Source organism: Dipodomys ordii, unplaced genomic scaffold (assembly GCF_000151885.1).
Source record: "Dipodomys ordii isolate 6190 unplaced genomic scaffold, Dord_2.0 Scaffold133, whole genome shotgun sequence".
Classification (NCBI taxonomy): Eukaryota; Metazoa; Chordata; class Mammalia; order Rodentia; family Heteromyidae; genus Dipodomys; species Dipodomys ordii.
The window spans coordinates 3,146,454-3,160,721 of record NW_012267349.1 but is presented as its reverse complement, the minus strand read 5'-3'; the positions used below and the strand labels follow the sequence as shown (position 1 = coordinate 3,160,721).

The 14,268-nt window shown below is 39.4% G+C and overlaps 1 protein-coding gene across 1 annotated transcript in view; it reads left to right on the top strand.

The window, feature by feature from the left end:
- The window catches only part of Map3k19 (mitogen-activated protein kinase kinase kinase 19), a 47,588-nt gene that overhangs the window by 17,547 nt on the left and 15,773 nt on the right, over positions 1-14,268 (top strand). Inside the window, exons 3-6 of the mRNA XM_013030800.1 lie at positions 1,017-1,116; positions 7,346-7,418; positions 8,823-9,079; positions 12,514-12,557. Coding sequence (XP_012886254.1) covers positions 1,017-1,116; positions 7,346-7,418; positions 8,823-9,079; positions 12,514-12,557 — 474 coding nt within the window. The remainder of the gene's footprint in view (positions 1-1,016; positions 1,117-7,345; positions 7,419-8,822; positions 9,080-12,513; positions 12,558-14,268) is intronic.

Genomic DNA, 14,268 nt, shown 5'->3' with positions numbered 1-14,268 from the left:
AAAAAGCCGGAAGTGGCACTGTGGCTCAAGTGGTAGAGCGCTAGCCTTGAGCTGAAGAGCTGAGGGACAGTGCCCAGGCCCAGAGTTCAAGGCCCCATGACCGGACCCAAAAAAAAAACAAAAAAACCCCGAAATTTAAAAGCACAAAATCAACAGCAGCAACTTCATGATGGAACCTATCAGCAACAATAAATTCTTGTAAGAGGGGAGGGTGCCTATAACCCCCACACTCATGAAGCAGAGGCAGGGAAATTGTGAATTTGAGGATGGCCTGGGCTATCTAGGGAGATACTATTTCAAAAACCAATCAACCAGCTAACCAACCATGGAACAACAACAAACAAACGCACAGGAGTTCTGCTAAGAACACACTCCTTTAGAGTGTTCAGAGTACATTTTATAAATCAAGTTGGTTTCAACCTTATGATTCGGCATAAAGATTATTTTCTACAGGGCAAGATGGGAAGCTGGGGAAATTGTATGCCATGGACCTATCAAAAAGCCACCATAGTGCCAACTCTTAACAGGCTTTGGTGTCTCCTTCAGTCTCATATTCTATCTGTAGCTTCCACAAGGGGAAGGGATTTCCATCCTCTCTATTTGTAATGATGTCCCGGGGGGGGGGTGTTATGGAAAAGATAATGCTCCTTTGGGGTGGTTCACTGTGACTGTGACTGACGGATTCTTTCCAGTTACTCATCCAGATGGAAGTTGTGGCGGCTTAACAGCCTGAATGTTGAGATGAGACAAGTATAAAATATTGAATTTCTATGGGTCTATGTGCTTGCTCCTTTGATCTTTATTTCTGGTTTATGCAATTAATCACAATTGCAACTGTCTGAGAGACTGGTGCTCCAGGGGCAAAGCCATTCCCATTGTCTTAGTCTTAAGGACTTTATCCAATTAAAAAAAAAAACCCACAACGAAAAATGTTAACCGTGAAAACTCCATATTTACCCTGCTAGTGAAAAAAGTGAATACATTGAAAACTGAGTTTTTCTTTTATGATATTGCAGGACTTTTTTGACCAAGATGATGACCTTAGTGACTCCATATTGTTTAGTGAAGAAGGAGATGTCAAAGGTGAAGGTCAAGACTGTCCACCTAAAACAGATGGTAAAACAACTCTGTCCCTGATATTTTTATGGAGATAGCATTGATTATCGGGTTTCTTCTCTAATTTCAGAAGTGCTCAGTCAATACAGGAAGAGGAAGATCAAAACCTCTCATCATTCTACCTTTAGCCTTATGTGAATTAGCAATGTGCCTTTATCCACACGGGCAACCGTCTCCTGGCTCTACTCTGTCTACTCCAGCTCAGCCCCTCTCCATTCTTCTCCTTGTTGTCCAATAATTTCCTTCCCTCATCTCTTTCCTTTCAGGATCTTCCATCATCACCAGGAATCTGCTTCTACCTAGAGCCAAACATTTCTCTATCTGCCACCAATAGTTTCTGAGGTGCTGGTTCCCTTGACAGGAAGTGGAAAAATGAACTAGTGAGAAAGTCCCAAGGCTCTGTCTCTGACTCTGAGAATCAGGCATTTCCAGAATAATATCTCTTTCAAATATATAGATCCTGTCACATCTCTAAGTTTCCTTAAGTTATTTCCTCTTATGTTATTTGCAGATTCTTGCTTCACAGAATAGTCACAGTGTTCACACTTTTCTATCATCTATCACCTATAACCTTCTTAAATTAAATGTTTATTTGAACTGTTTCAGTTCCTCCCTGGCAATTTTCTGGCTTCCATCTGTAACACTCCAGGGAAGCTGCCCTCATAGATAGCTGTTTTCTTCATTCCTTTGTACCTCCCTGAAGGTTTTGGTACTTGCTTCACATCTGTTTCTTTGGGCCTGCTGCCCTGTCTTGGACAGTTTCCTCCTCTGTCTTTCTCAAATTCACTAGAACTTCTCCTCTGGCTGAGGACAGTCACTAACTTAGAAACAATTAAAATTATGAATACCATTAGGCCTGGGAAGGGTAATTAACATAAACAAATGATCTCCTCCTAAATAGTCCTTGTGGTCTACTTTTTTTTTAGCACATTTTTTTGTCAAGCATTGTTTGTTTTTCTCCTACCATCCCTTCCCTGCCCCACCTCCCCTACTCCTCTCCCCGCCACTTTTGACTTTTATAAACTTCAAAGATAAATTCTCAGAAATGTCATGAACACCTAATCATGTCCTTAAACAGCCTACAAGAGGTGAAATATTTCATTTCATTCTGCTCAAATTAGAGATGACTGGCCATTTGAGGTGCTCATTGTTCTTTTCAAGTTGATTTGTAGTGTTTTGAGGTTAAAATTTTTTTTTCTCTTTAGTAGTCTTGGTTTTTACACAGGATGCATATAACATACAACACCTCCAATGAGTTCTTGCAGGTTTTAAGCCTAAGTCAGTTGGGTTACAAATTTCTAAGAACCTGATTTTTCTGACAAACTTTCTCCTTAGTGATGAACTTCAATTGAGTTATTCTTTCCCATTACAGACTTTGAAGTAAAGGGGTGTAAGCATTCTTGTGCATCTTAAAAATATCAATGTCTCGTTAAATATCAATTTAATCTCTTTAAGTGCCATTTATCTGTTATAAATGTTTAAATTGGTCACATATGACATATGACTATTTTTAGAAATACATATTTATTTTATTTACATTTGTTCATCATATTATTTATTCTATTAAAAAAGAGAATGTCACAGCTGGGAACTGGCTTATGCCTATAATCCTAGCTACTCAAGAGGCTGAGACCTGAGGGTCACAGTTCAAAGCCAGCCCAGGCAGGAAAGTGTACGAGATTCTTATCTCCAATCAACTACCAGGAAACTGGAAGTGATGCTTTGGCTCAAAGTGGTAGAGCACTAGCCTTGAGCAAAAGAACTAGGGACTGGCCCTGAATTCAAGACCTATGGCTAGGAACAAAAAGGGAGGGGAAAACATCACTAATTAAAATAAATATAAAGAGCAAATTCCTAAAGGTAGAGTGCTTGCCTAATGCATGCAAAGCTCTGAATTTAATTCCTAGCACTGTAATTAATCAATTAATCAGTCAAATGATTAGAGAATTGCCTCAGCCCAGTCAAGCTGCCATAAGGAAATACCACAGACAGGGTGCTAAGACAACATTTATTTTCTTATAACTCTACAGGTACAAAGTCTAAGATCAGGGTTCAAAGTGTGTGCATACTTATGCATATGACATGTTTCAGAGATTAATTTCAGATAAGGGGCTCTCTTTTTGATCTGCAGAAAGTTTCTGTGCTCTCTTATGACCTTTCTCTGTGCACAGTGGGAGAACAAGAGAGAGTGAGAAAGACAACTCTCTGGTGTCTTTTCCTATATGGACACTGCTCCTATTGAATCACGGTCTCATATAACTTTAATGTCTTCCTCAAGGCCCTTCTCCAAATATAGCCACACTGGGGATAAAGGGTTCCTGTATAAGTTTGAGAAGGACACAGATATTTCAGGCAATAGCAGGAAGACTCTTCATTGTATTGTTAGAAATAATTCCTATGACTTCATCTGAAAACTGACTATTGCTGGTCCCCAAATCATACTGCTTCTGTCCTAACCAGAGAGCTACTCTCATTATCAACTGAAGGGCACTCTCCCTCAGCTGACAGTCATATAGCAAAGGATGTCTGCCCCTTATCTTTTGTTTATTTTTTAAGTATATAGAAATCTCAAAATGACTTTATTCAGTGTGTTTCAAGGGACTCATGTCCTATAACAAATGACAGTTTTTCTCCTTCCTTCCATCCTACTTTCTCTCCTTCTTTCCTTTCTTCCTCTTTCCTTCCTTTGTTCCCTCATTTTTTCCTTCTCTCCTTTTTTGTATTTTTCAAAAAGTAATTTTAATATGCTGCAGCAATATAAATGGTAGGAAATAAATCACACTTTCTCCAGGGGTTTGAAAATCAAAGAGAACCATGGCAGAGATATGCACTTTATCTTTTTAATGCAATTCATATGCATCAATCTCTCATGGAAGCTTTCTGAATTCTAGTAGTACAGGATAATAGAAATTATAGGTTTTTAAAAGTCTATTTTGAGATCACAACTTAGGAAAATATCCAAACATGCAGGGGCATCAAAGTAGTTTCAATCTTGGTAGAATATGGCAGATTCCCCAAATAAAACAAGGAAGATACACAAGAAAAGAAGATTTTATTTTTTAAAGACAATGATTTTTCATCCTTGAATAAATTAGACTCAGCCAGATTTTAAGTTTCCATTTTAATAATACCTATAGCACTAACAATAAATTAATGATCATTTTTAAATTTTTATGAATATCATTTTCACCTCATCTATGAAATGTCTATCATATGTTTTTGGCTACATTGAAATGCTGCCTTTTAATTTCTCTCAATGGTTAACACTTTTTGGCACTTAATTTACACCATCTTCAACTCAGTGCTTATAAACGCAAGTGCTTTATATACAAAGCATCATGCTTTCTGACCTTCTGGTTAGCTTTACTACTCCTTTTTTCGTTTTGTTTTGGTTGGTTGTGGGGCTTGAACGCTGGACCTGGGCACTGTCCCTGAGCTCTTCAGCTGAAGGTGAGTGCTCTATCTCTTGAGCCACAGTGCCACTTCCAGTTTTCTGGTGGTCAATTGGAGGTAAGAGTCTCATTGGCGTTCTTGCCCTGGCTGGCTTTGAACCGTGATCCTCAGATCTCAACCTCCTAAGTACCTAGAATTACAGGCATGAGCCACCAGCGTCAGGCTACTGGTTAAGTTTAGAGACCTTATCTACCACTGCTTAGCCACTCAATGTTTAAGAGAAAGAACAAAGAGAACATTGATATGTTTCTAAATAATTTCAGAGTCAGTATATTCTATAATTTGTCTCTAGCTCCACATTCAGACCCAACAATTAGGATGACAGCCATGAGCTCTTAATGATTTCTAAGAAGGCAGGTACTCCTGACACTTGCTTATTGTATCTGTGTCCCTTTGTTTGAAAAAGAAACCAGTCAGTTCAACTATGGAGCACATTACATGTGCCTAAGACCTTCCAGGCTTAGTAGCTCTCTATAATTGTAAACATAGCGTCATTTTTAAGTATTGCTCATGTGAATATTCAGTTTTTTAACTTCCATGCAAAGTATTAAGTGCATCTAGCTTTTTTCCCCAAGATCATTCTTTTCATCACAGTTTAGTTAGTAGCAATGTATGACTTGTTCACCCTAACATGCCAACTAGGTTTTTATACTCAAGGATGACAGCAGAGATGTTATGAAAGACATCCATCTTCCTTTCAAATTGTAGGATGACCTTGAGCATGTCACCCAGATTCATCTCTAAAATGAAGAGTTTGGATCAGATGACCTCTAAAATCCCTCCAGCTCTGTAATTTCAAGCCTCTCATTTTACACTACATTGTGTGGTGATAGGATCTTTGAAAAGTTAAAAAAAATTGACCTTTCCAAGGCAACTTCATTTTTACAGAGGCATTCCTTGATATTGTATAATATTAGAAAACATTCAATCAAGCTGTCTTATTTGAAAAAGAAAGCCAAAGCTGGATATATCTTTGTGGTACCACAAAATATAATGTTGTCTGACAAAGATGGAAAATACTACTTTTGAAATCCAATTATAAGTAAATTTTTTTCTGGCAATTTTTAATGCGCTAGCCTTAGTAAATGATATCGATATAAAGATTGAACAATGAAATGCTGTCATAGCTGAGCATGATGGCACACTACAGGTATTTGGGAGATAGACGTAGGAAGAGCATGGTTTGAAGTTAGCAAAATAGCATGAAATCCTACCTGAAAACGAACTAAAGGCAAAAAGAACTATGGGGGATGGCTCAATCCCGTTTACTGCAAAAAATAATAATAAAGTTGTAACTCTGATGCTTCCTACATATTAGTAAACTATCCAAAGTCCTTTAGGAACAATAAAATTCTAGTAAATAAGTTGGTGTTGATAATGATAGCTGTGAACAACTTTTTCCAGGCCAACCAAGAAGTGGCAAAAGAGACTTATAGGCCCAGATCTGAATTGCTTCCTTTCCTTATCCTTGTGTTAAGGGAAGTATTCCGTTCGTGGAGCTCATACAAACATTGCTTCTCCTCATACATGCAGGCAGATGTAGGCTGAGTAAACAATTCTGACAAATATAAGAACAGAAATGAAAACTGGGACAGCCATCACATTCTGCTGGAAGAAGACTCCTCCATGCACCCACAACGCAGAACATTTCTATCACAATGCTTACTACCTCACTGCAACTTCGTATTTCTTTTCTGTTGTCTCCCCTAGAGCTGTAGCTCTATCATGTTTATTTCTATTTCATTAGCCTAAAACCCTGAGTTTGGCATAAAGTTAACAAAAGTGTATTGAATGGGATGAAAACCCCCAAAGACCTATTTTAGTTTGGTTCACACTAATTTTTTACATAAATTTGCTGAACATGGTATATGATAAGAAAGTTGTAATGTTCCACCTAACTGTTATTCAGGATAGCCTTCTGTGGACTCAAACAAAAGATGGCCAAAATTACAAATGCAGGCAAGTTACTTCAGGGCTGCATAAATTATCTCAGTTAATGTTCATCACTTCCACTTCATAGGAGGAAGACTTTGTTGTCTTCACCCAGGAGACAGCACTGTCTCTGATTCTGTCTCTCCATCTCTTGCTCTCTTCTATTTATTTAAATATTTTTATGTAATGGGTAAAATACTATATTATAAAGGGATTTTTTTGCTCTTTAACAAGGCATTCATTTAGAACCTATCATAGGAAGAGGAAAGTGTGGCTCCAGTAATAGAGCTCCAATCTTAAGCAAAAAACTAACAGACAAGCCAGGCCTCAGCAGCTCACACCTGTAATCCTAGCTACTCAGGAGGCTGAGATCTGAGGATCAAAGTTCAAAGCCAGCTGGGGCAGGAAACTCTATGAGACTCTTATCTCCAATAAGCCACTCAGAAAATCGGAAGTGGCACTGTGGCTCAAGTGGTAGGGCACTCACCTTGAGCTGAAGAGCTAAGGGACAGTGACCAAGCCCAGAGTTCAAGCCCCACAACTGACAAAAACAAAAAACAAAAAAACAAAAAAAAAACTAACAGACAGCACCCAGCTTTTGAATTCAAGCCCTAATACAGGCACAAAAATATAAACATATAAATATAAATAAATATTATTTTAAAAATAGAACTACTATATACTAGACAGGAAAAATACATACATGGATATACCTCAGCCTCTTATAAATGTCCATTCTCTAATTATTGAGTAACCAAGTAGTCAGACATAAAATACCTTTCATTCTTACTACTGAAAATCATTGTTTTCTTTTCCCTTCTACTTGTATCATGAATTTCTACAGATGTTGAGATTATTGTGACTTTTCCAAGAGACCATCCCCCAGAAATGAACCAAGAGGATTTGAAAGAAAGCAAGTAAGGAATATCCTTTGAGGTGTTTGATTGGAATATAATTCAGAAGTAGTTAGATATTTGTGTGGCACCTTACATGTTTTGTAATTTAATCCAAAATAACACCCTAAAGCCAGAGACAAATAATAAGCTTTGTGGTAATACAGTCTTTGTTGCAGTGATTTAACTCTACAATTAATTAATTAATTAACTCTTCAATTAATACAATAATAAGGCAGTTATGAACAATATGTGAACATATTGTGTCCCATTAAAACTACAAAGACAAGCTTAAGGTCATATTTGGCCCCAGCATTAAGATTGTGACCACCCTACTCCAGAAACTATAAAAATGCAGTTCTGTAACCCTGTGACCAGTCATGATGAGGTCAGTGTAAAACTTGAGGATAACCATGTAAAAAACTGTAAAGCAACTTGGCAATGTAATATTTGTGCACTGATCAGAAAATGAAAAAAATTAGCTATGCTCTGCATATTTTAAATTATTCCTTTAGTTTTGTGGCATCCATTTTTATTATATTTTACAAAAAATGTTATTCCACAATGGATTGGAAAACTTGAAAACCAGTTCTTCACTAAAGACGGTTTGAGAAATACGGGGCTGGTAAATGCCTTTGGAGATACAAGGTGCAGCTTCTGTACTTGTCCTTTGTCCCTGATTTCTCTGGTCCAGGAAATGGGGACATGAAAAACTGAAATGGATTGAGTTGGAATCTGTGCAGGCCATTGTACTGAGTATGGGGGACAGAGAAGGTGGAGAGAAGTTCAGAGTGTAGAGAGGTCTAGTCGTCTCAGGATTCAATCATTCTGCTCAACAGCACCATTTGGAAACAGTTCTGCAAAATTTCTAGTGAGGTCAGACTGGCCTAAGAACCAGAAAGCCAAAAGATAATCAGGTTTCCATCACTGTGACAAAACACCTTAGATAATCAGAGTTTCAGGAGTTCTGATTGCTTTGGCTCCATAGTTTTGAGATCTGTGGAGGGCAGTACCTCATGTTGAGGAGCACTTAGCAGAGAAGGTTACTGTCTCATGATGGCCAGGAAGCAAACAGAGAGAGAAGAAGGTGTGTGGGTGGGAGAGCAATACCTCCCTTCAAGAACATATCCCCTAGGGGAAGGGAAAAAATTGTTTAAATAGGGATACAGGTGGACCCATTGCAACAATGAGATGTACAAGACGTTATGTTGAAATGGCTCGCGGGGGGGGGGGGGTGGGGGGAAGATGGGAAGGGGAAACAAAGGAGGAGGCAACAATGCTTGATAAGAAATGTACTCATTACCTTGCTCAGGTAATTGTAACCCCTTTGCATAGTATTTTCACAATAAAAAAAAAAGAACACATCCTCAATAGCCTAACTTTTTCCACTAGGCCCCACTTTAGCAATAACTGTTCCTCTCCTTTCAGTCAGATAACTTCAGTGCATCAAGAAGGGGAACACACACATTCTGTTCCTCTCCCAAATGAAGATGAGATGGCAGACTGTGAGGTGAACACACTAGCCATGCCTTTCATTCTAAAAACACAAGAAAGTTCCAAGGAGCTCTACAATGTGAACATGGGCTTTTTGTTGCCCAGACCTTGCTTGGAACCAATTATCTCCAAGTCTGTAACCAGAGAAGAGACTCCTACTTTTCTCAAGGTGCAGCAAAGAAAATCTGAAGGTAAGTCAAACATTTAACTCCTCAGTGATTTTTTTTTAGTATTTTGCTCAATTAACATTTGTTTATAATTCCAAGCACTACTGTAAATGCTAGAGAAATTGCAGTGAATGAGATATAATATCTACTACCCTTGTGGAACTCTGCATAAATATACATTTCCATTTTAAAATATATCTTCAATAAATATATTCACATATTTATATATTTATTTATATGTATTCACATACATATAAATTTAGCTTTTGCTAGGTACTAGGGTTTCCAATTTAGTCTCCTGCCTGGATCGCCAAGTTAATGTGACAATGTAAGAAGCATCTTCCAATTCTTGAGTCCATGATTTATTTACCAGAGATTAGTATCAATACCAGCCTTTTCTTGCAACAGGATTATGCTGTCTTTGGTATTTGCCACTGACCTGAGCCCTTCAATCTAAATCTCCAGGAACAAATCAACAGGTCACATTTATTGGCCTTTTGCAATAATAGAAAGTGCACCCCCAAAGAACCTTAAGGCATCTTTCCAAACAAAGGAAAAAATATAATACTTGCATAATTTTGGAGATGAGTAGGGCAAGAGAGTCCACGAAACTATCATCATCATCATCATCATCATCATCATTATCTTCAAAAAATCCAGATGTAGAGCTGTGGATCAAGTGGTAGAGCACTAGCCTTGAGCAAAAATGCTAAGGGACAGTGCTCAGGACCTGAGTTCAAGCCCCAGGACTGGCACAAATAAAATACTCTGGGAAACACAGATGAGCAAGAAAAAAGAGAAATAAGTACCAACAGTACTTCAGGAATATATTTACATATTTCTAAATATGTTTATAACATTTCTTGATCGTTTAAAACTACCAATCTTGCCGGGCACTGGTAGTTCACGCTTGTAATCATAGCTACTCAGGAGGCTGAGATCTAAGGATCATGGTTCAAAGCCAGCCTGGGCAGGAAAGTCTGTAAGACTCTTATCTCCAATAAACCACCAGAAAACTGGAAGTGGCGCTGTGGCTCAAGTGGTAGAGCACTTGCCTAGAGCTTCAGAGCTGAGGGACAGCACCCAGGTCCAGAGTTCAAGCCCCACAGCTGACAAAACAACAAGAACAACAACAATAAAAAACTTACCAACCTCCAGTTTTCCTAATTTTTGTGCTAAAAAACAATCCATTGTCTACATTGGGTGCCAGTGGCTGATGCCTGTAATGCTAGCTAGTCAAGAGGCAGAGATCCTAGCACACAGCCCAGGCAGGAAAGTCTACAAAACTCTTATCTCCAATTAACTACCCAAACCCAGAAATGGATCTGTGGCTCAAGTGTTTAGGCACTAGCCTTGAACAAAAATGCTCAAATATAGCACCCAGGCCCTGCGTTTAAGCCCAGGAAACTGGTGCATATGCACATAAACACACACACACACACACACACACACACACACACACACATGAATTCAATGTCTCCATTATTATATTATATTATATTTGCTGAACCCTATATCATACTGATTACATGACATTTCCTTTCTTTTTAGATAGTGTATTTATCCTCACCAATTGTTTAGTTTCTGTATCCCTATCACTAATTTACCCCCAGCCAGTCTAATGGATTTGTAAAGCAAATACGATGCCTGGTAATCTATTACTTCCTGTGGTTTCTGGAGACTGAACCTGGAACACTTCACCATCCTGTTTTCACTCTGTCTTGCTCTTTGGACCAACTGAGCAGCTGACTCTCCACCAAAACCAAGAGCGTTCCTTACTCCCTGCTAGGTTGAATCCCTGCGTACAGACACAGTTTGTTCTTTCTAATCTCCATGGCATTCAGTGGGCCATATTTGCCAGCAGTTTCCTAGGAAGCTATTTGTTTTATTCTCCATATTTTCATGTTTGAGACTTTTCTCATCTATTAAATTGTCCATGGTTATCTATGCTTATTGGAGAGTGGTGTTAAAAAGTACTATGTGTTTGAGTGGGCTTGATGAGGGAGCTCAAAGAAGGTAAATTGGCAGATCTGGAGGACAAGGGTCCCCAAGTTTGAGAGAGTGTGGTGAAAAAGTTTGCATATTCAATTTGCCACCTTGGACTGTAACTGTACATATTTTTTTAAGGTTTTCACACATACTTTTGACTTAACCTACCAGAAAGATCTCTTTGTTCCCACCAGAAATATCAGAGCAGAGTCTTTCTGCCTGACATCACTCTATGTTAGCTTCCTGTTGCTGTGATGAATACCTTCTTATAAAAGAAGGAAACATTTCTTTTAGCTCATTGTTTCATGGCAGATCTCCCTGCCCAGGTGGCAGAGTAGTGAAAATGCATCATGGTGTCCAGGAAAGACTAAGAAAGAGAGTGAGGATGGAAGGAGAAGAAAAGAGAGAAGAGAAGAAGGGAGAGAGAGGGAAAGGGAGGAAAGGAAGGAGGGAGAAAAGGAGGAAGAGAGCGAGAGAAGGAGGGAGAAAGGGAGAAAGGGGGAAGTAAGGAGGGATAAAGGGAAAGAAAGATGGAGGAGGGAGAAAGAGGGTGAGAGTGAAAGGAAACAGAGAGAATACTCAGACTAATTGGCGTCTTCCTTTTCCTTCCTTTCACCCTATTATTCTATCTGTGCTTTAGTCTATAGGATATGCCATTCCCACCCACATTCAGAGCAGGTTTTTCTCCCACAGTTACTGTCCCACAGGTCAACTGTCTCTTGATACTCACTCATATACACTCCCAGGAGTATACTTCACTCAGCTCTTAGACATCTCTCACTCCAATCCAGTTGACAATCAAGCTTAACCATCATACCCATACTGAATAGCATCTAACCAAGTACTGTGACAACACCAGAAAATGTTAAACTCAGGAAGTTATTCATAAGCACCCAACCATAAATTATGTTGGCTCATAGTTCTAGATTTTTTTTCCTAGTACGTTTTCAACAGAAAAATCTCAACTTCTAGAATGTGATCTCCATGAGAACAAAGATTTTTGTCTTCTTTTATGACACACACACACACACACACACACACTCATACATGCGTACCTTTTTCTCTACATACCTATGAAAAGCTTAATTTATAAATTAGGCACAGAAAGAGATTAACAATAAATAAAATAATAAGGCAATTCTTTTTTTGGGGGGGAGGGGTCCGGTCATGGGGCCTGAACTCTGGGCCTGGGCGCTGTCCCTCAGCTCTTCAGCTCAAGGCTAGCGCTCTACCACTTGAGCCACAGCGCCACTTCCGGCTTTTTTCTTTTTGCTTATGTGGTGCTGAGGAATTGAACCCAGGGCCTCAGGCATGCAAGGCAAGCACTCTACCACTGAGCCACCTTCCCAGCCCTAATAAGGCAATTCTAACAACATAGTGTGATAAAAAAAAAAGTATGTGAACATGGTTCCTCTCTGTGTTCCTCTGAATAGCCTGACTAAGACAATTCAATTCTCTTTTTCTCATAGAGTTTTCTACCTCTGATATGAAATACAGTAGCCGAAAGACTGAGGTAAGATTTGCTTACTATTTTTTGACTTCAGAATAAAAAGAATTCAATGAGCTGGCTCACTCCTATAATCCTAGCTACTCAGGAGGCTGAGATCTGAGGATCAAGGTTCAAAGCCAGGCTGGGCAGGAAAGTCCGTGAGACTCTTATCTCCAATAAACCACCAGAGAAACTGGAAGTGGCGCTGTGGCTCAAGTGGTAGAGCACTCACCTTGAGCTGAAGAGCTGAGGGACAGCACCCAAGCCCAGAGTTCAAGTTCAAGCCACACAGAGAAAGAGAGAGAGAGAAAGAGAGAGAGAATCAATGAACTTTATTTATTAGAGACAAACCCCATCAAACAATTGAGAACTAAATCCTCCACAATTACATCTTGGAGAAACAGTGACTCATGTAGTTTATTGGGTGCCAAATCATTCTTGAAAAAAATTATGTATAGCTTTGTGCTGCTTTTCTGGGCTGGTTCTGCTTCTGGTTACATAACTAAGTGAATAGCTCTCCCAGACACCTTTTCAGTCGACTGTTTTGAAACTAGGTAATTTGTGTGTGTGTGTGTGTGTGTGTGTGTGTGTGTGTGTGTGTGTGTGTGCTGGTGCTGGGTGGGGCTTGAACTCAAGAGACTGCGCAATATACCCTTAGGTTTTTGCTCAAGGCTAGTGCTCTTCTACTTGAGTCACAGCTCCACATCCAGCTTTTGGGTGGTTACTTTTTTTTTGGAGATAAGAGTCTTATAGATTTTCCTGCTTGGGTTGGCTTAGAACTGGTATCCTCAGAACTCAGCCTCCTAAGTAGCCAGCATGAGCCACTGATGCCTGGTGAAACTAGATAATTTTTAATTTAAAAAGTTTTGTTGGGGCTGGGAAGGTGGCTCAGTGGTAGAGCGCTTGCCTTGCATGCCTGAGGCCCTGGGTTCGATTCCTCAGCACCACATAAGCAAAAAGAAAAAAGCCGGAAGTGGCGCTGTGGCTTAAAGTGGTAGAGCGCTAGCCTTGAGCTGAAGAGCTGAGGGACAGCGCCCAGGCCCAGAGTTCAGGCCCCACGACCGGACCCCCTCCCAAAAAAAGTTTTGTTGGCAGTATGAGGGATTGAACTCAGGGTCTTGTGCCAGCTGGCCAGACACTCTACCATTTGAGCCATACCCTTAGCCATTTTGCCATTGTTATATTTTGAATACAGTCTCACATGTACATGTTGGCATACCTGGACCCTGATTAGCCTATTTAGACTTCTTATGTACCTAGGATAACAGCATGCCACTATATCAACTTTTTCTTGGTTGAAATGAAGTCTTGTGAACTTCCTGTTCAGGCTAGCCTGAACCATGATCCTTCTCATCTCCAGCTCCCCAGTAATGAGGATTACAGGTATGTGCTACTGGCACCCAGTTGAAATTAGCCCCCAAATCTACTGATGGAAAGCTTTTCTTGTCTAGTTTATAGTAAACTTTTGGAAAGATACCTGCAGGTTTTTCACTTTCTCAGCTTGCTGGTCCTTCTCTAGCTTATGAACCTTTGAGCAAATATTTCTATTACATTAAAAAAAGAAATGTATTGGCCTAAAAATTAATGGGCATTATGAGGCAGATATTTAAGCACTTGGGAAATCTTTCTTTATTTCCTTAATCATTTTTAAGAAATAAGTAAGGTCATCCAGATGAGATGATTCAGACTAATACCCTACATGCCTGAGTCAGTGTTGGGGCAAAACAGTGTTGGC